Below are 26697 nucleotides of genomic sequence, written 5' to 3'. Positions count from 1 at the left end.
CTCAGGAGTTTGGGGAGAGTTTTAGTCTGTTGAAAGGGCAGTTTGAGGGTTCGAAATACAAAAGGGAAGATGGATATTCAGGGAGGAAAGCCCAGGTCCCCTTGGAGAAGCCAGAGTGAGGGAGGCAGGTCTGAGGAGGGTGTAGAAGAAACCCTTCAAGGGAAGGGATGAGCCTCGGGGCGCCTGGGTGGCTTAGTCGGTTAAGCGTCCGACTTTCGCTTAGGTCATGATCTCACGGTTCGTGGGTTCGAGCCCCGTGTCGGGCTCTGTGCTGACTGCCAGCTCAGAGCCTGGAGCCTGTTTCAGAGTCTGTGACTCCCTCTCTCTCTGACCCTCCCCTGCTCACACTGTCTCTCTCTCTCTCCTAGAAATAAATAAAACGTTAAAAAAATAAAATAAAATAAAACAGTTTAAGGGAAGGGATGAGCCAGAGGGGCAGCGCTGTCCCCGTGGCAGAGTGCCGGGGCAGGGGTGGGGTAAGGAAGCCGCAAGAGCCTGGGCCGCGGATCGGGGCTGCCGCCGGCTCACGGGGGCTCCACGAGCCACGGCGGCATCTCAGAGGAGGGTGAAAGCAGCAAGTCCAGGAGGCAATACTTGCAGAGAGAGATGCAGGACGTGAGGGATGGAGGCCCAAGCGCTGCTGAAGGTGGAGGCCAGGCCACCGCCGGACTCTGCCTCTAGGGAAAGCAGCATGGCAAATGCGGGGTTGGGGTGGGGACGGAGCTGACCGCGCCGGTCACACCTCACCACCAGGTGTGTCACCAGATGCGCCGAAGACGGGATGGCCAAAGCGGGCGCCTTCCCCTGGTCCTTCTGCTGTAAACCTTGCGTACTGAGCCAGCTACTTGTCCCTGCTGGATGGGAAATGCGCTGTGCAGGGGCCCAGAGCAGGGGCTCCTGCTGCCCAATCTAACCCCAGTGCTGCTCTCTCCATTCTGAGATGTCCTTTCTCAGGGCCACGAGCACTCCCTCCCGGTGGGCTCTGGATCCCACTCCCCATAGTCTCCTCCTGTGCTGACCTCCCCTCCCTGTAAAGGGAGAAGGGCCCTGCTTCTCCGGCCGGCCCAACTCTCTCTGGTGGTGTAAGATCTGTGTCACCAGCTGCCGCAGGCCAAGGGATGCAGCCAGAGAAGCTGCCCAAGGACTGTTCCAGGGAGCTGTGGCCAACGTGAAGCTTCCTGTGACCTTCTGCACCACATTTCATACCACGGATCACTCTTAAAACAAGCAAACGGGTGCCTGGGTGGCTCAGTCCATCAAGCTTTCAGGCTCTTGATTTCGGCTCAGATCATGATCTCACAATTCACATGGGTTTGAGCCCGCCATTGGGTTCTGCACTGCCTGCTTGGGATTCTCCCTCCCCCCGTCTCTCCGCTCCTCTGTTTCTCTCTCTCTCTCTCTCAACATAAATAAACTTTAAACAAATAAACTTTCCTTCCTCATCTTCGGGATCTTTTCTGTCTTTTACCCTTCCCAGCTTTCTTCCTTATTCCCTGGCTAGTCCTTCTTAACCTTCCTCCCAGACTCCTCTTTCGCTGCCCTCCCATAAGTATGGGTGATCCTTCATGTTGTACTTAGTGCTCCCCTCTTCTCACTCATGGACTTAATTGTATATAATAATACTTACAATAATATAATTATATACACTATGAGGTATGTACAGTTACTGCGCCCATTGTACAGATGAAGAAACTGAGGCACACAGAGTTGCCATGACATGCCCAGGGTCACAAGGCCAGCAAGAAGAGAGGCGAAGCTGGGGTCTGGACCCAGGCAGTGGATTCCAGAGTCTGCAAGTTGGAACCACCACACAACTGCCTGTACCTGAGCTATGAGGAACGAAGCCTTTCCAGAAACAAGGTCCTTGTTTCCCGCACAAACCAGGGTGGCAGTGGGGGATCCCAAGGGATAAGAGAGTAAGATCTTACTAAACGTGGGGTATTGAGACTGATGAGAAAGTCCACACTATCTTTAAGGGCAGTGAAGAGGAAGTTTGGAAAGGGGGCGTGGGGGGCCAGAAGGTACATTCAGGTCTCGGCAGACCAAGGGGGACCAGGATCAGGTACTTACGGAAGGAGGAGGCTGAGCAGTGATAGACAACATAACAGAACACAGAACGAGGGCTTTGGGGTCAAATGTAACAATCCCGAAGGTGGAACAGGCAGAGCCTGCCCACTGACCCTCTCTGATGGATCCTTCGGAGAGGACAGTGCACCAAGAAAATGGCAAACAGTTAAACAAGCAGAAATGAGATGACATGAGCAGGAGGTTTGGAAGTGCTGGCTGCTGGTGGCGGGGGTAACAGCTGAAGCAGTAGGATCTGATGCCGATATTGTGTTTGTCGCCAGTCATCACCTGTTTATAGTTTTACATCCCTCCCCCCCAACCCCCATTAGCTCACTGAGGGCAACGACTTCATGTTCTTGACATCTCTAGAACCTAGCACAGTGCCTGGCGTTCAAGAAAAGCCTTTTAAACATTAGCTCGACTGGTAGCGGCTCCTTGCAATCTGTGTTTGTTGAGTGAATAAGTGAATGACTGCGTGTACAAACCAGTGGACAAGTCTCGTGTGTGCTAGCTGTGGATGGCTCTGCTCGATTGGGTCTGGGTTCAGCAGCTGGGGACTTTTAAGGTTGTGTGACACAGGGAAATTTCGGATGGCAGTCCTTGCAGCCACCTTGGGGGTGGAGAGATTACCACACTGCAGGACCACGTCACAATATTGGTTTGTTTCACACTCTGAAGTCAGGAGGGCAGGAAAGGAACACAAGTGGCCCTTGTACACAGGGCGTCTGGGAGGCATTAGGTGGCCAGATGTGAGGGAGGGAAGGCTTTTTTCAAGAGGAAAAAAAAGTTGAAAACACAAAAGGGCCAATCTGAAGAAAGGACATTGAAGAAATAGGTGCAGAGCTAAAGATCCAGAGAGGAAAATGGGAAAGTAGTGTAGGAAGGCATGTCGGAGGAAGCCGGAGGTCTCTTGCTGAAGTTGTCATGAGGGGCTGCTTGCCACAGACCTGGGACAAAGCAGGGAGGGCCTTGGACCGTCTCCCAGGCCACGCGGCCGCATGGGGTGGACCATGGCGCTACTCTCTGCCTTGGCTTCTGAAACTTTTGAACCCAGTAGACCATAACTCAGGGGTAAGGGTGGAGGGAAGGAAATGTCAAAGAAAAGGGTGGAGGGGGGGTGGCCGAGCTATGGTGACAGGAAAGGAACAAAAGCGTGGTGTCTAGCTAAAGGCAGGAGAGGAGGCCAGCACGAAGGCCCATGATGAGGGTGGGCCCCCTGGGACACAGCAGAGATGTCAGAGCCCTGAAATGCACACGCGTTGGAGAGAGGAGTCACAGGGGCAAAACCCACCCCAGAGGAAAACAGGGTGAAAGACGAGAAGTGGAAACAATGAAAATTGGAGAGTGCTGAGTTTATGAGAAATTGAGACGTGATGTTCAGTGGAAACTGCTGCTCTGGGCTTGGGGATCGAAGAACGGTAAATATGGAGAGTATGTAAATATTGCTTGTAACTTGAAAAATCTGGAAGGCTCAGGCGAGATAATCCTTCTGACAAGTACGAAGGAAGGTATTTGTGGCTGAGAGGAAAGGGCCCTGGAATCCTGCAAACCAGAGCTGAGAGCTGAGAGGCGGTTCTGGCCCCGGGGGACACGCACAAACGCTCCTTTGTCTCAGGGTCCCTGGCCAGGAAAGCCCCCGCATGCCCTCACACACACACAGCCGTGAGGGGCTGCGTTTGTGCCCCAGCCCCTCAAAAGAGCGCCCCAAACTGGGTGGCTTAACACACCAGAAATCAGTTCTCCCACTTTTAGAGCCCGGAAGTCCACCATTGAAGTGTCAGCAAGGCCACACTCCCTCACAGGGCTCTGGGGGTGGGGGGGGTGGGAGTGGGGAGAGTCCTTCTTTGCCTCTTTCAGGCTGGGGTGGCCCAAGGAGTCCTTAGCCTGTGGCCACAGCACTCCAATCTCTGCTCCACCTTCACAAGAACCTCCCCCCTGCTCTCTGTGTGCCCTCTCCCCTTCTTACAAGGACACCAGGGGGATTTAGGGACCACACTCAATCCGGAATGATCTCACCTCGACACCCTTAATGAATGGCATCTGCGAAGACCCCGTTTCTAAATAGGGCCTCACTCTCAAGTCCCAGGTGGACACGGCTTCGTGGGGGAGCCTGCTCCACCCACCAAGGTCCAAACAGCAACAAAGAGCACTGCGCATGTTTAAAACCTCTCCACATCCCTTCCTCTTCCTCTTCTCCCTGAAGGCCACTCTTCTCACAGCGCCTCTTCAAGCACCTCTAATGGCTGCCATGGCCCACATGGCAAAACCCAACCTCCCAGGCCGACGCTGCAGGCTCTGGTCACCGTCCCCAGTCTGTCGCTGGCATTTCCCAGCTCCCCATTACCTCCTCCCTAGAGTCACAGCCAACTGACACCCCTTAACCTTCATGACCCAGGTGAAACCCCTTCAAAGCAGCTTTCTCAAAGGCCCTGAGGTAAATTCTTCCTGCTCAGAGCCTACTTTGGGCAGATACTGCTTCCCCTTCCCCAGGGCGGCTAATCAGCTCTTTAGGCTTCCCCGCTAAGCCATCATCTACCTCTTTGCTCTCTCTCTGACTTTTTGTGAATTTAAGCATTTTCTTCTGCACCAGCCAGGCTTTCAAGGCTGGGGAGGTATCTGTTTCTAGTTTTCTTAGATTCTAGTCTGTACCTGTTACAACCCAGGTCCTCAGTAACTGTTACCAAAATATTTACTTTCCGTTGCACCAACTCCGTTCCTGACGAAATGTTCTTCCCTTTCCCGGCATGCATGGCTGCCCTTCCTGGTCACCTTGTCCCCAAAGGTGCCTTTCTCCTCTGACCTCCTAAAGCATCTAGCATTTTCCACCCTGTTCTGGCCCACTGTGCATTCATCTGGTAGTCATTCATTCATGAAGATTTGCGAAGGCCTTGCTCTGTTTGGCTCTGTGCTGGGCTCCAGGCTCCCGCCCTTAAGGCTGCTCATTCTCCCCCCTTGAAGGCAACAAACTTTCCCGTCCTTCTTCTTCCTCCCCAGGCCTATCACCGTTCTTCAAGTGTGACACGCGCTCGAGTTGACTGTTCTATTCAGATTGCTTTGGCTAATCCTTCAAGGAAAAGCCAAATGAGGTATTTAAAGCGCTATGAGCTTAAACAAGGCACCCAGACCCCTCTGAAAAGGCCTCATAAGAGAACGAGGCCTGGGCGCTGCAGCCACGGCCGGATGGAGGGCACGCCAGGTTTTGACGATACCAGTGTTTCCCCATACCCTCTGCCCTTGCAGCAGGGGGGAGCGCAGAGGGCAGGGCTCTGTCTGCGACATGTACCGCCGTGGTGACCATGCCGCCCCACCATGGCTTCTGCACACCCCCTTGCTTGAGAAAGCTCAGGAACCAGAAGGAAGTTGGAATATGCGGTCCCGAACAGGGCCTCCTGAGAACACGGGCAGGTTGTGAATGCTGCACAGACGGACAGTGGTATGGCCAAGGCAGGAACCTTCTGTGCAGACCATTATGATGTGCAGTACGGCAGGCTCAGAACATGAAGTGCATCCCTCCCTTCAAGTTCAGCAAAAAGGGCCCCTGGCCGTTCTCTCACATCAGACAAAAGAAAGATCTAGAGGCCCTGTTTCACAGGGCGAACAGTGAGTAGTTTCGGTTCCAGACGCTTCTCTGCCCCAAGTACCTGAGATGCTCTGGGCAGCGGTCACTACCGCCAGGGGCTCTGGCTGGAAGGGAGCCACTCACCAGCATTGTTTTGCTGCTTTGTGTTTTTGATGTAGGCAGAGAACTTGGAGAAGATGTCGATGCCTGCTGTGTTGGATTCCCGGTGTTTCGCAGCCAGTCTGGGGTACCTGGAAGGGAAGGCATAGTGTTCTAGAATCAGTGAGAACTTGGAGCTCCTTTGCGAGAGGGGCTATGCCCCAAACGACTAGCAACGTTGCTGTTTCTAGTCTGATCTACAAATCTCTTGGGGATCTTACATCTATCCTATGGGGAGGGTGGGCAGAGGAAATGGAGGCCGGTGAGGTTAGGAGAGTTGCCTGGGGGTGGGGGACGCAGGACACAGAGAGCCAGAAAAATGCTTTGGAGGGCCTGGGTCACGTCCTCTTAAGAGACTAGCAAACAGTGTTACACCAACCAAAGGGCTCTGATCAAACTTCTAGAGGAGCTTGTCTCCACATCAGGTGGGGTCCCTGACGTCTCCCAGCCCATATTAAAATAACTATCCACTGCCGGGCTGGGGGTGGTAATCCTCACCGCACAGAGCTAACTCCAGCCTTGGAAACCATTTCTCAAAAGAAAGGGTACCGTTAGTCTTCTTCTGAAATATTCTTCACACACATTTCTTTTTTTTATGTTTATTTATTTATTTTGAGAGAGAGAGGTGGGGGTGCGGCATAGAGAGAGGGAGAGGAGAGAATCCCACACACAGGCTCTGCACTAAGTGTGGAGCCCGACTAAGGGCTCGAACCCATGAACAGGGAGATCATGACTTGAATCCAAATCGAGAGTCAGATGCTTAACCGATTGAGCCCCCCCCAGGCGTGCCTCCTTCACACTCTTATTAGTGCGCAGGAAGAAGATGCAGAAAGTACCAGGCTCCAAGTATCAAGCACAAGTGTTTTCAATTGTTCTATTTCTAGGCATGGAGACAGATTTGCAACCATCCAGCCTCTCCCCTTTGCACAGTCTTTCATGTGAAGCCAGAAGGATAGAAGAGGCAGACCGGAGTTAGGGCTCTTTTCGATTGGCTCTGAAACTGAACGAGATAAGCTTGCTTGTGCGGGAATCCACGCGACCATCCAAGTGACCCATTCAGACCAAGTTTTTAGAAATACTATTTCACAAGCATTTTATGTGTATGGCCAGGCAGGGGTGGAAGGAGGTGGGGGACAGATGTGTACTTACTATTATTATCAATTACGTGGACATCTGTGATCTCTGGGTGAATGGCTGACTACTGCTCGCTGTTTGATTGCTTTATGTTAAAAAGCAAAATACTTTCTAAATTTCTTTTGTGTTATAAATAATGTGAACCAAAAAGTCTCTAAAAATTATTTGTTGCTCTTTGTTTTTCCCTTTCTTTCTCTCCTTCTCCCTTCCTTCCTCCCTCCCTTTCTTTTTCTTTCTCTTCCTTCCTTCCTTCCTACCTCTCCTCAATTGGTCCATTAGCTAAGACTGTCCACTCTTAGGCCATGTTAAGTGGCTGTTTCATTTGAGATATTGCTATAAGAGTCCTCAGAAGGTCTCTGGGTCTAGCTCTCTGCCGTCAGACAGATACAGAAGGTATTATGATCCTCATTTTACAGCGAAGGCAGTCAGAGCCCAAAGAGGTTAAATGGCCATTACAAATGGCCCCAAGGATAATAAATGATTGGGGGACCCTGAGAACCCGGCCTGTCCCTGGAGCAGTGTTCCTCATATTCAATCACACCACTTCTCTGATCTCAGCAAAAGCTACATTGTATTGAGTGCCTGCTATGTCCCAGGCACTGTTCTAGCCCTTATACATGTATTCATCATTTACTCTTCACAAAACTTTTGCTATTATCAGGCTCGTTTTCCACATAAGAAAAATGAGGTCCAGAGAAGTTGAGCAATTTGCCATATGGCTAAGTGGCAAAGCCGGGACTCCAACCCCGGCAGTTTCACTTCGGAAGCCCAGCTCTTCAGGCCATTGACCTGTGGCCTCTCATGGACTCTACTGTTGACTGTTTAAAGCCCCCAAAACCTTCCCTCCAGCTTGGCTGAGCACCATGAACGAACTCTCTCTGTTCACCTGCAGAGGGCGCACGGGACAGGTTCAGCACCCATCTCCCTGAGCACACTGGGCATTATCAGATTCATCTGCTCTAACTGGGGAGACAATGCAGCTTCCTGCAAGATGCTTGGTACTCCAAGATACTGAATTTAGGATCATCCTTCCCTATTCTGGCCTTCGCACACAGAATCTGGCATGCTCTTAGAACGGACTGCCTTAAATTCTTATTATTAAATACCATCTGTTCTGTTTTTGCTTGATAAGGTAAAGAGAAAAGGGCCTAGAAAATGCATTTTCAGTGGACTATTTGTTGGGGTTGGTTGTTTTGCTTTGCTTATGCCATCATTTGTTCAGACTTGAAATAATACAACCATTTCTTCACAATCAGCGTGGGCCCAACATGGTTAGGTAAAACCAAATGTAAGATAGATAAAAAAGGGTCATGTGTTCAGGGAGACCATAGCGCTGTCCTGTTTCCTAAGCACTATGATTTACTGAGACTTTACTCCACAGCTTAATGTCCCATCTGAAGGTTGCCTTTGTGAGACACGTGTATCCAAATATTAATCTCACCGATTTCCGTAACTAGACTTAAGGAAGCTACTATACGGGATGTTAACTACATTCATTTTAGCTCCGTATTTTTACCATATTTTGTATACGCATAGAAGTGGGTTACAGAGTACATTCTGTTTCTGTAAAAGGCTAAGAAATAGTGTTTCATTCATAGAAACGTCTTTAAAGTAAGGTTGTGATGTCATCTAATGCCAATCAAAGAGATGATAAATTTTTCTAACACAGGGGCTAGTAAACTACAGCCAAATTCAGCCCGATATCTGTTTATATACCTTTCACGAGCTAAAGATAGCTTTTAACATTTTTAAGTGACTGAAAAATATCAAAAGGAGGATTTTGTGACATGTGAAAATAATACAAAAAATAGTATTTCCGTGTTCTTAGTTCTATTAAACACAGCCATGTCCATTCACTTTATGTTGTCTGTGGCTGTTTTCGCTCTACAACAGCAGAATTGTGACACAGACTTTATGGCCCCCAAACCCAAAAACCCTTAGTATCTAGCCCTTTACAGAAAAATTTGTCGATCCCTGCTCTAACAGATGACAATTTCTCTCCATTCTATTTTTAAGATAATCTTATTTCAAATGCATGCATCTGAGACAAGCACTTAAGCTTCATTCTAGAATGTAAAACAGTTGGTTTCTCATAAGAAAATTTTTTTGTACATATTAGTGGAGACAAAAATACATATATATATATATATATATGAATGTAGATGGACGTGCTCTGACTAGCTTAGGGTCCCAACTGACACCTCACTGACTAACCAGAGACCACCACGCCACTGAACAGAAAGGGACCACACAGTAAAACCAACATGCATTAAGCATCCAACGGGCCCTGTCCCTGATGTTGAGGCCACACTGGAGAAAGAGAGACAATTCTCCTGCCCTCATGAAGACGCCTTTGCTGATTCTAGGGGCTCTCCTGGGGGCTGAGTATTGACTCTCCTTTTTCTAATGAGCTGAAAAGTAGAGGGAGCTCCTCTCTCCCTTTCCCTTTATTCCTGCTTCTTCATCTCACCAGATCTCACTTGAGAAACAGGTTAATGCTTCTGATTCCTCTGATCTTTGTGTGCTGGCTTCTCTCGTCCCTGCTAATTAAGCAAATGATTTTTAGAGCTACACGGGGTCTGGTTTAGTCATTAAAAGACATCTCTTGGGCTCTTGTGGTTTTGAGACAAAGGTCCTTATGATTGCATCTGGAAGACAGTCACTAAAAAAAAGGGACCAGCTTCTCTTTCTAATGCTTCAAGATGCCATTTAATGAGCTCTAACTCAATGTCAGGTACTGGGCTAAGAAGTATGACCTTCTATGTCAGCCCCATGAGGTCAACATTACTATCATTAGTTTTGAGACATGAGGATGAAAGATATGATATCCACATGCTTCTCTGCATTTCCCAGCTTCTCCCTCTCTGGCAAATTGGGGTCATATGACTGGATTCTGGCTAATAGGATGAGAGGGGAAGTGATCTAACAACTCATGGCCCTGGCGCTTAAAAATATTTGGCAGGAACCTTCTTACTTTTTCTCTTCTGAAAGAACCTTGGAGGTCACATATTCCAGAGGGATACAATACGGAAGGCGGCCATACCTCCCCCTCGGACTTTGCTGGAGTGAGGAATAAACCATATTCTGTTATGCTACTGGGATTTTGTGGCTAATCTGTTACTGTAGTGTGGCACAACCAGCAGTGTGGATTAGAACATAAGTCACTCTGACCCCAAAGCTCATCCTCTTGGCCACCGTGCCTCCTGTCGTTGGTACTGAGGCTGCTTCTCTACCTCCCTAGAGGGTTAGGAAAAAGCATTCTTGTTTTTCACTGCTGTGAGAGATCTATAAATGCTTCTTAAACTCATGCATTTGAAGTGTTTCCCAATTCTGGCAATGTTCTGAACTCTGTTTATACCCAACACGTACTTGCTAGTTGCGGACTACATGCTATGCCATGGTACATCATCAGTTTCCCGTCCTGACTTCTTAGCACAGTCATCTAGGCACTAGGATTATTTTAAATAATAACCAGCTCTGGAAAAGCATTTTGAGACCCTCATGGGATCACAGAGCTCCTGCTGAAAGGCATCAAGACTACGTAGTTTCACCCCCTCATGAGGAAATGGGAGACAGGCTTGCCCAAGGCCATACAAACAAATACTACAGCTGGTATAGTCTGGTCTCCTGCCTCTTAGTTCTGGATCCTCGGAGCTCTGGCCATTCTATGGGGCTGAGAGGCGAGGCCCAGCGTGCCTCAACAGTAATCGCCAACACTAACCCTGGGGCTTCCCTGTTGGGCAGTAACTGGGCCAGTCTTAGGAAAGAAATGGAAGTGAGTCTCATTTAGAAGCTACCTGAGACTTCTTGAATTCCTTTTGACAGCAAATGCTTTGTAGGACCAAATACCAAATATGATTTACAAAAAAAAAATGGTTGGAGTGTTTGCATGCGGTTTTTTCCTTTAAAAAATAAAGCTAAGGGGAAAAAGGCTACCACAATTTCTTGGCTCTCCGGCAGCTTTTACAAACAGTGGTGCGATGAGAAACACATGGCCAACCAGCATTCAGTGAATAGTTATGGAGGGTTTGCTGCCCCCTAGAGAACCAGAAGGGCAGGTCGCCCTTCTCCGGGGGCCTCCAGCTACGGGCCACCAGGCCTCTCCAGTCCGTGAGAAGCCAGTCGGGGCCTGGGGCTTGCTGTGGGTAGAACAGCAGGTCTCCCTCTGTGGAGCCGAGGTCCTGGCGTGGTGGCATTTGCTGGACACTGAGTGTGGCACCTGCCCCAGTCTGAACCATAGAAAGGCATGTAAAGGACACTCCTCGGGGCTCTGGAATGGTTGACGGGCTTATCGCGAGGGCCTCCATCTTGGTGAAATTCTGGAGACATGCATTTTAACAGTTTTGAGTTCCTGCTACTTGGGTGCGGTGGATTGTTGCATCACCGACACAGAAAAGGACATGGACCTGAGGAAGCAGAACTCAGGACAGGTAAGCTGGGTGGACAGGAGGAGAGGAGGGAGCGTCTGTGTCCAACACCACACAGCTCTAGTTGGATCGTGGACATTTTTTAGAATGATGAAAGGATGATGAATCTGCTGACGGTCGTCCTGTGGAAGAATGTTCATGTGCACCAGAGGCATGTAACTCTGGGGTCTCATGCCCCCCATTGGGCCCACTGTGGACGTAGACTGGAGACCCCTGAGTAAGGGAAACAGCCTGGAAAAAGGCACAGCTGGTGGAGGTGGAGGGTTGGTAGCTCACCTGGCGAAAGTGAGCACCAAAGGCGGGAGCAGCCCTCCAGTCATCCTTTCACACCGAGAAGGAACATTCGAGGGGTCACAGCCCACGACTGAACCAGGAGAGCAAGCCACAGCCCCCCGGGCCCCGCCCAGCCCTGCACACCTCCACCCACGAGCCTGGCAGAGGACCAGGTGGGCCCCACTGCTACCCGCCACCTCCATTTCAAGTTCCCCACTGGCTGGGACGAAGTTGGTCACTTGTGAGTGTGAGTCTTTCTTCTCAAGGAAAATAGCTTCACCCTGGACAATCCCTTCTGAGCCTCCCATGCAAAGTCTAAACTCTGTTTAGTTATTGCAAACAGCAGGTATTTTCCCATGTGGGATTTCACACCAGCCCCAGCAAGGAGATGGAGTCCCAAGGGAGGGCGATGGCCCCTGAGGGCTCTCGGGACCCTTTCAGAGGGGCGAAGTAGCAGGCTGGTGTCCTGTGGGGTATGGCTGATTTAATTAATGCGCTCATCCAAAGTCTACACCCAGTTGCTTCGCAGGGGCCTGAGGCACCTTTCCACTCTTGGTGTGAAGATAAACTGTCCTAATGTGAACGACAAATACTCTTTAGCAAGAATGTCTAAATGTTAAGGCTTATTCAGAGCATGACTGGGTGTTTCAATTTAACAGTGGCTTGTTAGATGGGTGACCCTGGGCAAGTTAGTCAACTGCTCTAGGCCTCAGTTTCCCCAGATATAAAATGAGGCCACTGATGGGACGCCTGGGGGCCTCAGTCAGTTAAGCATCTGACTCTTGATTTCAGCTCAGGTCATGATCTCACGGTCCTGAGATGGAGCCTTCTTGGGATTCTCTCTCTCCCTCTCTCTCTCCGCCCCTCCCCCACTTGCTCGCCTATGCAAAATCTCGCTCTCTCTCAAAATAGATAAATTTCTAAAAAATGAGGCAAATGATAGCATCTATCTCCCAGGGCACACAGGGAAGGCTATATAAGTATTGATAAATAAATACAACTTCGGGGCGCCTGGGTGGCTTANATAAATAAATAAATAAATAAATAAATAAATAAATAAATAAATACAACTTCAAAATAAATGCGAAATGGCGGTTTCCAGTGGTCAAATCCCAGTTATTTTATGTGCGAAGTAAATAGTGAGGTCCTTCGTACCTCTCTGCACCCGTGTGCTATCTCTGCCTTAGCTCAGCACCCTGGTCTGTCTTCCAGGAACTGACACCATGTGGCTCCTCCTAATTGATTTCTCCACCTCCAGCTTTTCCTTCCTCTGCCCTCATCTTCCCACCCCCGAGTAAGCCTGAAAACAGACTTAGACACTTTTGCTTCAACTTTTTCAGTGGCTGCCCTACAGGAGGGAGACTGTGTGTGCCTTGCCTATAGATACCTTTTTCTAGTTAAAAACAAAATTGTGTGATTGTTTTAATCCCCGATTACATTAAACAAGTCTGGTTTCCAGTAATTTGCAGAATTCACCTTTCCTTCCTTTTATTCCTATTTTCCGTTAGGAGCAGCTTATCTACCCACGCCTACAGTCAGCCCTCTGGTCTCCCCGCCCCTCCCACCATATCCCCCAGTCTCACTTCAGCAGGGGGGTCAGTCTAGGGGAGCCAGTGGGTTAGTAGGTTAAGCGTCTGACCCTTGACTTTGGCTTAGGTCATGATCTCGTGGTTTGTGAGTTCCAGGCCACGTCGGGCTGTGTGCTGACAGTGCAGAGCTATAGAGCTCGCTTGGGATTCTCTCTCCCCCTCTCTCTCTCTGCCCCTTCCTGCCCCCGTCCCCCACAAAAAAAGATTAAAGAAGAAGAAGAGTCAATCTTTTAATCCTTGATTAGGGGCTCCAACCAGACCTTGTCCGGTTTGTGACTCCTGTTCATACTTGGGTGTGGATTTACGTCATGGGGTTACTTATTCTCATTTTGTCAGCCTTCCAGCCTTCATTCTAAAATGGGGGAGCCGGGGCGCCTGGGTGGCTTAGTCGGTTAAGCGTCCGACTTTCGCTTAGGTCATGATCTCGTGGTTCGTGGGTTCGAGCCCCGTGTTGGGCTCTGTGCTGACCGCCAGCTCGGAGCCTTGAGCCTATTTCAGAGTCTGTATCTCCCTCTCTCTCTAGCCCTCCCCTGCTCATGCTGTCTCTCTCTCTCCTAGAAATAAATAAAAATATTTAAAATAAATAAATAAATAAATAAAATGGGGGAGCCTTTGCCCTCGGTTAGGGGTCTTTCAGGCAAAGTGAACTGGAGAGGACTTGATGAAGGGGGTGGAGGGGGGCATCCTTCCCGGCGCTCTCTTTGGGAGACATATCCTGTTCACAGAGGCACCTGCCCTTGGAGGTGGACTTTGTGGAGCGGCTTTGAGACTGGGAGCCCTCTGGGGTTGAAAAGAGGGTTCCACAGTCTGGATTGAAGAGGCTCCTTTGCAAATCTGCCTCCTCAAAGCTAACGCTGTGCTTTCTCTAGTTCCAACACGCACCCACCCCGGCCTGTCATTAGCTTCAGAAATAAGCAACTCATTACTTTTCAGGAGTCAGGGTCTCCTCCAGGAATTCCTCGATCTTATTGACGTCAGTCTTCACATCCCCGTTGAAAGTCAGGAAGGGCGGATGGGTGCCAGGGGCGAGGTTGTGCAGGTCGGCTGGCTTTCTGCAGAGAGATCGAGATTCAGGAGGTGGCTTACACAGGGGCACTTTGCCTTCACGGCAACCTACAACTTATGCATTAGACTGCCTGGGCTGTCCCGCATTTCCATAGGCAGAACAGACTTCTGGTGGGGATGTAGGGCAGGGGACGGGGAAGAAAGTTCTGAAGGGATGTAGTGTGACACACGAAGTCTATCCGGTGGAAGTCATGAGAGTTAAGTCAAGGTGAGGGAACCGAGTCCTACCGAGAAAGCAGAAAGTAATGGCAGGTGGTTCTCTAAATGAGTGCCAAGATTTTAACACCCCAGGCAGAGGCTGGGCTTTGCTTTCGAAAGTTCCTTCACCACTCAGCTTAACAAAGATGCACGCTACAGAGTTCCAAACTTAAAGCATTTTTAAGTTAGTGAATTCAATCACACTTTTATACTAAGAAAGGCCTTCTGCACCGTTAAGGGTAGAGACAACAGACGAGAAAGCGGCCTTGCGTTCACAGAGGGGCCCTGATCATGCCAAGGGCACCTTCCATGCTTCCATCAGCTGGTGGAAATGCAAGTGAGGGAAGGAGGGTTGGTCGATGGGAGTGTGGGGGGGATGGGGCGGGGCAGTGCCAAAGGAAACAGTAAGGAAGAGGAGGAATGACGAAGGCCACTGCCCCGCACAGGGCTGGAACGTCTGAGTCATGCCAAATGCTCCCGCAGAGCACGCAGCACTTGTGGGAGTCGGGAGTGGAAACCATAAGAAGAGAAGTAAACAAGGGTGAAGAGGAGTCTGTAATGAAACAAATTCCTGGCTGGCATAATCCGTCTGGGAGGGGACGGGAAGAATTTCAATTAGGGTGCTACTCCCATATCGTGCCCCGAACACACATCCTCTCCAGCTGCATTGTGTGAAACTAGGAACTCCCCAGGCAGCTGGGACCGCAAGTATTTTTAAAATCTCATCTCCTCGGTCCCTTTGTTTACTTGGTGCGAGTCCCTCATCTGGACAATGAGAGGTCATTCTTCACCTTCCCCTCCTGTTCTTCAGAGCTGACACGGGCAGAAATGCTTGGGTTCCTCAGCAGGGAGGGGAAATCTATACAGATTTTATTTTACAGCCATTACCCCTCTGTGGCTTAAAGATGCAGAAATGGGGGCGGCTGGGAGGCTCAGTCCGCTAAGCAACTGAATTCAGCTCAGGTTGTGATCTCACGGTCCGTGGGTTCGAGCCCCGCATCGGGCTCTGTGCTGACAGCACAGAGCCTAAAGCCTGCAGCCTGCTTCGGATTCTGGGTCTCCCTCTCTCTCTGCCCCTCCCCTGCTCATGCTCTGCCTCTCCCTCTCTCTCAAAAATAGATATACATTAAAAAAAATTTTTTTAAAGATACAGAAATTAATTTTTTCCTGTGACTCGCGAGAACAATGACCTCTGGAGTCTGGCATCCCTGAGGAGTTCTGCCTACGGCTGTCACCGTTCAGGTGGCCTTTGCCAACGACATGCTGGTCAGTTACGGTCCTCTGTCTTTGCTGACCCTCTTCAGCATTTATGGATGACACTATACATCAGCATTTAATTCCATGTCACCGAGTCTAATTTATGGACTATTTAATAGGTATCAGCCCTCTTTTTCTGACGGCATCATCAGCTCCATGAGGGAAGGGACAATGCTAAAAATAGTCCATTGGGTGTTGTTCCTGATGTGAGCCAGGCACAATACTGGATGTGAGCACGTTCCATGGCCTGCCTCACGACATCCTCACAGTTATAGGGTCTAGGGTTCTACAAGAGAGGCTTTTTATCCCTATCGTACAGAGGAGGAAACTGAAGCTCAGAAAAATAAAGGGCCTTGGTCAAGGTCACTCAGCCAATAAATGGTGGTGCCAGGGTAAGAAATTAATATTCACCGTATCATATATTTAAAAAGTCCTTAACTCTTTGCCATATATGTATTTTCTTCCTTTGTTTTTGTTTCTTTCCTTTTTTTTTTTTTCAGTAAGAAAGTTTCCGTATCTTTTGGACTGGAGTTTTGATATTGCCTGGCCTAGGTAGGCAAGATCAACGGGCGTTGGCAGGGCCAGATAAGAGATATGAGACAGCAATGTAAGCATCTGAGGAATGCTTGAGGTGGCTTCCTTTCCCATCCTGATCCTCAGCCAAACTTGCAAGTGCACTTTTGCAGATGATAATCCAGGGGAGGGGGCCGAAGCCGCCCCTGGGGGCTGAGCACCAGTCTGTCCATTCAGGAAGGCAGGAGAGCCTCCAGGAGGCCGAGGAAGCATCCTAGCCAGGGGCCTGGAGGCCAGAGGGAATGGGGTGAAAGGCAGTCCAACCTGCCAGAGATGGAGAGGTCACCGGGAGAAGCATCGGGAAACAATGTTGGGAAAGGGCGAAGATGAGACAGAGAGCCGCAGCTGCATTTATTCCCCAGGTGACGGGAAAGATCCGAAGGTTTTCTGAGTGGGGGAGCAGCATGATTAAAAAACTTTTTGATGAAGAATAATCTTTAGATAATATAAAGGATGGATCAGAAAGAGGGAGAACCCGGAAGGGGGAAGTCCAGCTGGAAGAGCAAAGAAACAGTCGGGCTGGTAGCGGTGGGACCTGAACCAGATGTGGGTTTTGAGAATGGATGCGAGGGCCCCACGGTGAGCAACAGCACAGGAGGGCGATGTCCTGCCTTTGGCAACTGATTGACAATGGAGGTGGTAAGAGAAGGGGGCTGGAAACTGTCCGGTGCTTACAGAATGGAAGAGCACAGGAATTCGGGAGGGGAGTCCAACTCAAAGAAGAAATGATAGATAACAATTTTTGATATATAGATTTTACTTTATTATTTAATGTTTCTTTGTTTTTGAGAAAGAGTGCTTGAGCAGGGGAAGGGCTGCGAGACAGAGAGAGAGAGAGAGAGAGAGAGAGAAAGAGAGAGAGAGAATATGAAGCAGGCTCCATGCTGTCAGCACACAGCCTGACATGGGGCTCGATCTCACAAACCACGAGATCCTAACTTAAGCCGAAGTTGGATGCTCAACCGACTGAGCCACCCAGGCACCCCTCAATTGTAAAATGATAACAGAAAATGCAAATGGAAATATCTCCAGGTATTTCCAGATGGTAGCGTTCTGGGTATAGAATCATTTACATAAAGGCAATATGGAGAATATGCTACACTGGCTGGGGAAGAAGGTAGAGTGGATGATAACAGCTCAAAGAGTGAGCCTTGAGCTCACTGATAGCACAGGCGGAAGACAGGAAACAGGACAGAAGACTGAAATGAGTGTGGCTCCTGATAGTGCATGAGGCCTAGTATTTTTAACAACCGTTAAAACTGCACGAGTGACTCTTCATCCCACCCGATAATCCAGAATGCTCACATTAGGGAATTCTAAACATGGGGGCAAAGCAGAGGAAATGGCCAGATCCCAACACCCCCTGGAAATTCAGCCTCTTACGCCTGAAGTCCTGCTAGGGGCCCCCAGGGCCGGCCACTAGTACTGCTGGAATGCTAGACTCCTGGGTTTCTAGATCTGCGTGTCCATCTCTGTGACGCTCACAAGTGCACATCCAATATCCATCCCCTCCTTCTTGCTAACCAAGTCTCGTTACTCTTGGCAGGGAAACGTTCAGTCCCAGGTGCCTCTCCTGTAATTGGGGAAGGGTCCTGAGACAGAGTCTGGCCAATGAAGTGTGAGCAGAAAGCCTCTGGGAGCCCCAGGCAAGCTTTGGCCCTCCCTCCCAGAAAGATCTCTGGTCCTGCACCCAAACACATCCTTCATTAATACAGCGTTCTTTACCTTTTCAGATCCACGGTGGTGACATTGAACACAACTCCTTTCAGCCAGAGAATCATAAAGAGGCGCTGAGAGAAGGGACAGTTGCCAATGCTTTCCCCGTCAATTCCAGCCTAGGAAGAAAAGAACCAGAGTCCTGAATCAGCGCATGCTGGTTAGCAAGAAGAAACACACACCTGTCTGAGAACTTACGAAAGCCATGAGCCAGCCTACTTCAAAGAGCAGGTGCCTTATCTTACTGTTGTCTTTTTTAATATCGATGCAGGGCAATGCCTGCCACATGGTAAGGACTCCATAAATAGGGGCTGAACTGAATTTGAGTTCCCAGTATGGCAAGTGTGTACTCATTGATTTCTGTAACTATAGAACCATTTCAGGGTAAAGAGAACTTCAACATCACATAGTCTAATATAAATGACATTGGACCACCAACTTCTGTACCCCCAAGTAATCATCTAGTTTATGCTTGAATATGTCTGCCCACCAATAATCTGAGGGTACTTCCAGCAATTAGAAACGCTTTTCTTTGGCTATACCTAACCAAACTATGTTTCTCCCTGGTTTGCTCTGTTCTACCCTTTGGTCCTTGCTCCATGATATGTCATCAGTACAAATACCTCAGATTTCAACCCATCTCTTTATACCAGACAGCAGACTCAAGATTTTAGTACTAGTACTTTACCTTCAGTGTCAATAAGCCATTCATTTGTTAAACTATTCTTTATACTGGCTCTCAATTATGTGCAAGGCACTGGAGAAACTCACACAAGAGATTAAAAAATGCATTTAGTCAAGGAGCTCATGGTCTTCTCTGGCGTTGGCTAGTGGATAAGGCAGGAACACATATACAGTAAAACCTTGGATGGCGAGTAACTTGTTCTGTGAGTGTTCTGCAAGACGAGCAAACATTTCTAATAAATTTTAATGAGGTCTTAATCATGTATTAATACTGTAACCACGTATTAATCACTGCAATACGAGTAGTACGTGATGCTAAACATCACACGATCACAACTGAGCCAATGGTTCTTCTGTCTCTTTCTTTCTCTCTCGTTGCAGGATTGTGGGTGATCGTTTCCCATGCTCTGATGCTCAGTCTCAGGCCACAGTGTTTGGCTGAAATCAGTGATTTGTCAGAACCCTGGAAGGTGCCCACAACTGGCACTAGTGTATTTTTTGTCATTTCAAAGCACCTATGGACAGTCCTTTGCTCTTCCACACAAGAGGAAGCTTAGGAATGCTTTGCTTCATTCTAGGTCAGGCTGCTGCAGATACGGACTCTTTCCTCTGCTGCCTTATTGCCAGTTACATTAAATATAGTAGATGATGAGAGTTTATTAATACTGCATTGCAGTCAGCATCGTGTAGCGCATATACAATGGCCCCCATGCAGAAAAAGATTCCATTGAGCCAAGAGATAGCCGTGATTCTGTTAGTGATACTGACAGTCATCTTACGCCATAACCCTCCTCTCTCTTGTCTCCCTCACACCGGCCAAGAGGTTTTCAAAGGTAAGTGCAGGTTAATTTGCTTATTTGTCATTATATTTTGTATTACCCTTATTATGTTGTATTATATTACGTTATTGTAATCATTTTTATATGAATATTTTTGGGTTGTGGAACGAATCATCTGAGTTTCCATGATTTCTTATGGGGAAATTCGGTTTGATATACAAATGCTTTGGATTACAAGCGTGTTTCCGGAACGAATTATGCTCGCAAGCCAAGGTTCTACTGTATGACAGTAACAGCGTTACTGAGTGCTTTAATTCTGCTCATTAGATTTCCCTTTGCCAGTCCCTCCTCAAAAGAGCATGGCTTTTTTGTTTTTGTTTTTTACTCAACTGAAAGGCAAGTCTAGCTTTACTTCTGAGTGGGCTGGAGCATAAATTTTTATAAGGAATTCATTTTCAGCAAATACATGAACAAACAAAAAGGTAGGGGAACTGATCTCTGTATGATTCGCTTCCACTTGACTGGCTCAGGGGCCCGACACGGTGCTTAGAGGGGAAATCACCCACTGGCTCTAGTTTGCTGGTGGTTCCCTTGGAAACCATGGCGGGAGAGGTGGCTTGCCTCCCTCCAATGACAAGGAGGGCCAGGGGAGTAGAGGCCCCGCCCCCACGGGGGGCTGGCAGAGCTGCAAACAATTCAAACAAGATCCGGGAAAGGGGGCTTATTAAGGCTTTTTTCTAAGAAAGGGAGAAAAACATGCACTCCCCAAATGCAACACCGAAATTTTCCCCTTTGAGGTTTATTCCCAGGTGGCATGTGGGTGGGGCAGGAGGGTGGGGGGACACCGTCTTTCATACTTGAGAGCCTAATTGTGTGCTTATTTCTACCTTGCAAACTGTTCCCAGCAGAGCCTCAGGTTTATCACGGAAAACTGGCGCCTTTGACGGTGTTGGTTGTAAGTAATTGCTATGAAATTACAGTTATTTTACCTCTCTCTTAACTACACCAAAAGCCCCATCCCTATTCAGTTCTCACTTTTCCTTAGTGCTGGAAACAGACCCACTCCCGAGTAGCAGAAACACCATGGGCTCCGTTATTCAAAATCTAAAGGTGGGAGGGCATGGTGTGGGCGCTGCACCTACCCACAGAGCTAAAGTTACTGATAAAGCCACACTCAGACAGGCATCGACAACTTTAATAACAGCCTGGGGCTAACTTTTATGATGTCAGCCCCTAAGCCCTTCCCAGGAAGCACTCACTCCACAGGGACCTGGTTCCTGGTCCTTTAAGACATCCTGACAAAGGAACTGTTCCCCCGAACCGGTTATAATATAACTGACAAGAATTAAATAACAAAACCAAAAGTCACATCCACATACTGTCACCTGTTTTAGCTCTGGTGGGGGAAGGGCAATGATGGGAATTGAAGGAGGAAGCAGTAAAATACTGGAATTCTTATCAGCTGGACATAAAATTCATGTAATAGTAACGACTGATGTCTACATTGTCGGGCACTATTCAAACTGCTGCACATATAATAGTAACTCGTCTATTTCTCACGAGAAGCCTATGCAGTGGGATATTATCACCCTTTTGCAAGTTGTGGAAATGGCGGCACAGAGAGAGGAAATAAGTGGCCCTGGATTGAACCCAGGCCATCTGGCTCCAGATACAGTGCTCCTGCCGCCACGCCCTGAAGACCCAAACAAGGTAGCATGGTGGCCCCAGGTCACAGAGCTGCAGGTGAGGGTGCTCGGATTCGTATGCACACACCCGCCCTTCAGTCCATGTGCACACAGCTGTGCCGAGGGTCAGAGGATCCCGGCTTTCGCAGATCCCCACATTTTCCTAAACTGGCCTAAATTATGATGCTGGGCCGGTAAGTGAAAATTGCCAAAGGAGCAAAAAAAAAAACAACATGGGAGGATTCTCAGCTTGCTCTTCGTTTCTTCCTTTTTTTTTTTTTCCTCTTTTCTTTTCCTTTCCTGTGGGCAGAACCCTGAGCACGCGATCTACCCGACACATTCCAAGGGGACAATACTGTACTGTCGACGACAGGCACGGCCTTGTACCGCAGAGTTCCAGAGCTCATTCATCTCGCTCACCTGAAACTTTATTCCCGTTGAACAGCACCTTCCGTTCCACCCCACCCCCCACCCTGGGCCCTGGTAACGGCTACTCATGCTTGGATTCTATGATGTTGACCATTTTAGTGACCTCATAGGAATGAAATCATACAGTATGTGTCTTTCTGTGATTGACTGAATTCGCTTAGCATCATGTCCTGGAGGTTCCTCCATGGTGTCGCATTTTCAGAATTTCCTTCTATTTCAAGGTCTTCTTAAAATAGACTTCACAGGGGGCACCTGGGTGGCTTAGTCGGTTAAGCGTCCAACTTTCGCTCAGGTCATGATCTCGCGGTTCGTGGGTTCGAGCCCCGCGTCAGGCTCTGTGCTGACTGCCAGCTCAGAGCCTGGAGCCTGTTTCAGTCTGTGACTCCCTCTCTCTCTGACCCTCCCCTGCTCACGCTGTCTCTCTCTCTCTCCTAGAAATAAATAAAACATTAAAAAAAAAAATAGACTTCACAGTGTCATTATGTATTCATCTGTCCGTGGACCTTTAGACTCTTTCCACCTCTTGGCCGTCGGGAACAGTACTGCACTGAAGATGAAGGCGCTACTATCTCTTCAGGATCCTGCTTTCAATTATTTGGGATAAATATCCAGAAGTGAGATTGATGGATCATAGGCAGTTCTATTTTTAGTTTTTTGAGGAACCCCATACTGGTTTCCACCGTGGCTATTCCCAACTGCACTCCCACCAACAGTGCACATTATGTCCCAATTTCTCCACATCCTCAGCAATGCTGGTTGCCAATGGGTGGTTTTTTGTTTTGTTTTGTTTTGATGATAGCCATCCTGACTGGTGTGAGGTGGTATCTCATTGGGAGTCTGATTTGCATTTCCTTGATGATGGGTAACACTGAGATTTTTTCATACACCTGTTGGCTATCTGTATCTCCTTTGGAGAAATGTCTATTCAAGTGCTTAGCCTGTTTTGTTTTGTTTTTTAATTTTTTTGTTAATGTTTTATTTGTTCTTGAGAGAGAGACAGACAGAGCAAGAGAGAGGGAGAGGCAGAGCAAAAGAGGGACACTGAATGTGAAGCAGGCTCCAAACTCTGAGCTGTCAGCACAGAGCCCGATGCGGGGCTTGAACTCACAAGCCATGAGATCATGACCTGAGCCAAAGTCAGACGCTCAGCTGACTGAGCCACCCAGGTGCCCCAGCCCGTTTTTTAATAAAGGTATTCATTTTTGTTGTTGTTATTGTTGTTGTTGCTGTTTGACTACTGAGTTGTTCAGCTTCTTCCTTTCCTCCTTGACAATTCACCAGGTATGTGGCCTAGATAAACCACGGTTGAACTTGTGGCAACCACTCAAAACACAAACAGGAACAGCCAGATGAAGCTCAGTGGGGCTCCAGGCCCTGAAAGGTGTGAGGGAATATGTGACAGATGGTCCAAAGAGGCTCTGAACAATGAGGCAGAGGGGAGGCACAAAAGCAGTGTACTAGGTTGAATAATGCCTCCCCATGTCCTTCCAGAACCTGTAAGTGTGACTTTATTTGGAGATAAGGTCTCTACAAGATGATATGAAGCTAAGAGGAGGTCATACTAGATTAGGGTGAGCCCTAAGATGACTGATGTCCTTATAAGAAGTGAATGGTTTTGGGGCGCCTGGGTGGCTTAGTTGGTTAAGCGTCCGACTTTCACTTAGGTCATGATCTCGCGGTTCGTGGGTTCAAGCCCCGCGTCGGGCTCTGTGCTGACTGCAGCTCAGAGCCTGGAGCCTGTTTCAGTCTGTGACTCCCTCTCTCTCTGACCCTCCCCTGCGTGCGCTGTCTCTCTCTCTCTCTCCTAGAAATAAATAAAACATTAAAAAAAAATTAAAAAAAAAAAAAGAAGTGAATGGTTTGGACACAGACATGCAAGAGAGAAGCTCAAGTGAAGACAGAGGTAGAAATTGGAGTTCCACATCTACAAGCCAAGGGACACCAAGGGTTGCCAGAAACACCAGAACTAGAAGAGATGGGGAAGAGAATCCTTCCCCAGAGCCTTTGGAGAGCGTGGGACCTTGCTGACACCGTGATTTCAAACCTCTAGCCTCCAGAAGAATTTTTGTGTGTGAAAAGCCACCCACTTTATGGTAATTTGTTACGACAGCCCTAGGAAACCAGTGCGAGCCAGAGAGTGTCAGAAGGAGAACAGGGTACAACCCATGGCAAACTTCCCAAGTTCACAATTCTGCTTTCAATTATTATTTATTTTTGAGAGAGAGGGAGACACAGAATCCAAAGCAGGCTCCAGGTTCTGAGCTGTCAGCACAGAGGCCGACACAGGGCTCGAATTCACAAAACCGAGAGATCATGACCTGAGCCGAAGTTGGACGTTTAATCGACTGAGCCACCCAGGCACCCCTCACAATTCTTCTTTGCCACGAGCCTAGTGCACATGCACAAAACTTCCAGCCAACTATGACCCCAAAGTACTTCCTGTTTCCTAGATACAGTAAATGTATTTACTGTAAGTTATACTCTACCATATTATATGCTATATATAATAGAACTTATATAATACATAATATACAAGATAATAACAGCATAAGGTAATTGTATAGGTTGTACGTATATACCTTATGTTATATGCCGAGTTAAGTCATATTATATGTTAGGAGATATTGCCTTTCATATCGTCTCTTCCTCTAAATGGTGAGCTTGGCTCCCCCCATGGGCCATGTTTTATTTACTTTGTCCTCAGCAACAGCAAGTGGATGCACGTTGCGGGGAGGGTGGTATTGCTCCCTTTTTATGGCTTGAGTATCTCAAAATTCTTATGTTGGAATTCTGAAGAGTGTCCTGAGAAAAAAAGTTTGGGTTGTATAACACACTATAGCAGGAGATCATGGTTCTAGACCCATGTCCGCCTTGAATTTGCTGTGTGACCTTCAGTAAGGCAGCCACCTTCCTCTCGGCCTCTACCATTGCACTTACAAATTCCTACAGTTTTGTAAATTCAAGTGACTAGTGGAGATTTATTTAAGATTGCAATTCTCAAACATCTTGGTCTCAGAATCCTTTTTAAAATAACTTTTTAATGTTTATATATTTTTGAGAGAGAGAGAGACAGAGACAGAGTGCGAGCAAGGGAGGGGCAGAGAGAGAGGGAAACAGAATCCGAAGCAGGCTCCAGGTTTTGAGCTGTCAGCCCAGAGCCCAACATAGGGCTCAAACCCACGGACCTTGAGGTCATGACCTGAGCTGAAGTCGGATGCTTCACTGACTGAGCCACCTAGGCGCCCCAAGGATCTCAGAACTCTTCGATGCTTTTAAAGATTGTTGTGAATCCCAAAGAGCTTTTGTATTTACTGCATTATAAATGAAAGCTAAATAATATTTTAAATACTTATTCCTAATAGTAATAATAATAAACATATTGTATGTTAACATAAATAACATATTTTAACATAAAGGAAGTATTTTTTAAGAAAAGAAATTGAGTGAGAAGAGCAGCATTGTTTTATCTTTTTGCAAAATCTTTAATGTCTGACGTAATAGAAACTGGCGTCTGCAAGCTTTTGCTTTTGGTTGAAGTATAAAAAGAAAATCCGGCCTCACTCAGATATGCAGTTGGAGAAAGGAGGAGTAATCTAATAGCTTTTTCAGATACTTGTGGACATTTTTCTTTAATACCATACCGAAACTCGAGTGGTGGTTTCTTAAAACCTAGTGGATAGGTGGAATTTGAAACCCTATCAATGAAGTTCTTCTGTTCCACTAACCCCCATTCATCTATCTTGCACTATAAGTGGATCCTTCACCCATGAATGATGTTTTCACATCACAATTCGTCATTTGGAAAATAGCATTTCATCTGAGTTATGCAGATCTTCCAAATGCTGATACGTTTCATCACACAATGTCAAAATATTTCATTCAGGAATATCACTGCTGAGCTCATCAGGGAAGTTTAAGAGAAGTTGTCAAGTGCGTGGTGGCAGGTATCTGTTTTCCAATCTTCTACTGTTCTCTCGAAGGCTTGTGCTTTATCACTGGCAGTGATAACTGTCAGTTGTTATCCTTGGAATGACAGGCTCTTTTCACTGCTTTTCCACAGAATGTCTGGGAAACACCACGTCCGAGAAGCCAAAGTTTGTCTGCCCCTGGCTCTTTCGAGTAAAATCTCTGCTCTGTGGGGAGAAGCGACTGGTTCAGCTCACAGCTCAGTCATGCAAGTGTTTTTCCTTAGATGACCGTTGAGCCTCGGAACGCAGGCCAACGGCTTTATGTGCGTTTCCCATTTCATCAGCCAGGACGTTTCAAAGACATGTACCCAAGGGTTGAGATTTTATTACATTATATACGTTTTATTGCTTCATCAAGGACATTCATAAATGAGACTGACTCGTTTTTCTGCACCCACATGACTCCTAATACTGTTTGTACCACTGCCTTGATTTTGGCTAAAACGCCAGTAGCTTTACTCATGAAATGTCAGCCCCCGGGGAGACATTCTATTACTTTGAAAAGAGTTGTGACCTCCCAGAATCACAACTCAAAGGGTCTCAGGGACCCCAAGAGGCCACGAACAACATTTGGGAATTGCTGATTGAGGGCTCCCCACGGACAGACCAGGTACATAGAGCTTTGTCTCCAGACAAGAAGCTGATAATTGGCTAAAAGTCATCTGAGGGCACCAAGGACCAGATGAGGGAAGGATTTTTCAGAGAGGATCCAAGAAGGAATAGCGGGAAAGGGATAAATGACATTTGAGCTTGACAGACCCTGTGTCATCATTGATCAGTTTATTGTCTCTCAGCTCCGAACACGCCCTATAGGAAATGGTCTGGGAGAAGAGGGGTAATTCTCGTCAGCATTTCTTTTTTGTTTGTTTGTTTTGTTTTGTTTTAAACATTTTATTTATTTTTGAGAGAGAGATAGAGACAGCATGAGCAGGGGAGGGTCAGAGAGAGAGGGAGACACAGAATCCGAAACAGGCTCCAGGCTCTGAGCTAGCTGTCAGCACAGAGCCTGATGCGGGGCTTGAACCCACAACCCGTGAGATCATGACCTGAGCCGAAGTCAGACGCTTAACCGACTGAGCCACCCAGGCGCCCCTCTCGCCAGCATTTCTAAAGTGAGCACGAAGACGTCTTTCTT

The 26697-nt window shown here is 47.8% G+C and overlaps 1 protein-coding gene across 2 annotated transcripts in view; it reads right to left on the bottom strand.

Moving 5' to 3' along the window:
- The window catches only part of CLIC5 (chloride intracellular channel 5), a 174997-nt gene that overhangs the window by 27929 nt on the left and 120371 nt on the right, over positions 1–26697 (bottom strand). For both annotated transcript variants that reach the window (XM_077764852.1, XM_077764853.1), the window contains exons 2-4: positions 18027–18136; positions 14135–14260; positions 5771–5877 (exon numbers count right to left, since the gene is read on the bottom strand). In XM_077764852.1, coding sequence (XP_077620978.1) covers positions 5771–5877; positions 14135–14260; positions 18027–18136 — 343 coding nt within the window. The remainder of the gene's footprint in view (positions 1–5770; positions 5878–14134; positions 14261–18026; positions 18137–26697) is intronic.

Source organism: Crocuta crocuta, unplaced genomic scaffold (assembly GCF_008692635.1).
Source record: "Crocuta crocuta isolate KB4526 unplaced genomic scaffold, BGI_CrCroc_1.0 scaffold44, whole genome shotgun sequence".
NCBI lineage: Eukaryota > Metazoa > Chordata > Mammalia > Carnivora > Hyaenidae > Crocuta > Crocuta crocuta.
Note: the sequence above shows the minus strand (reverse complement) of the source record. Positions and strands in the feature narration are given on the sequence as shown.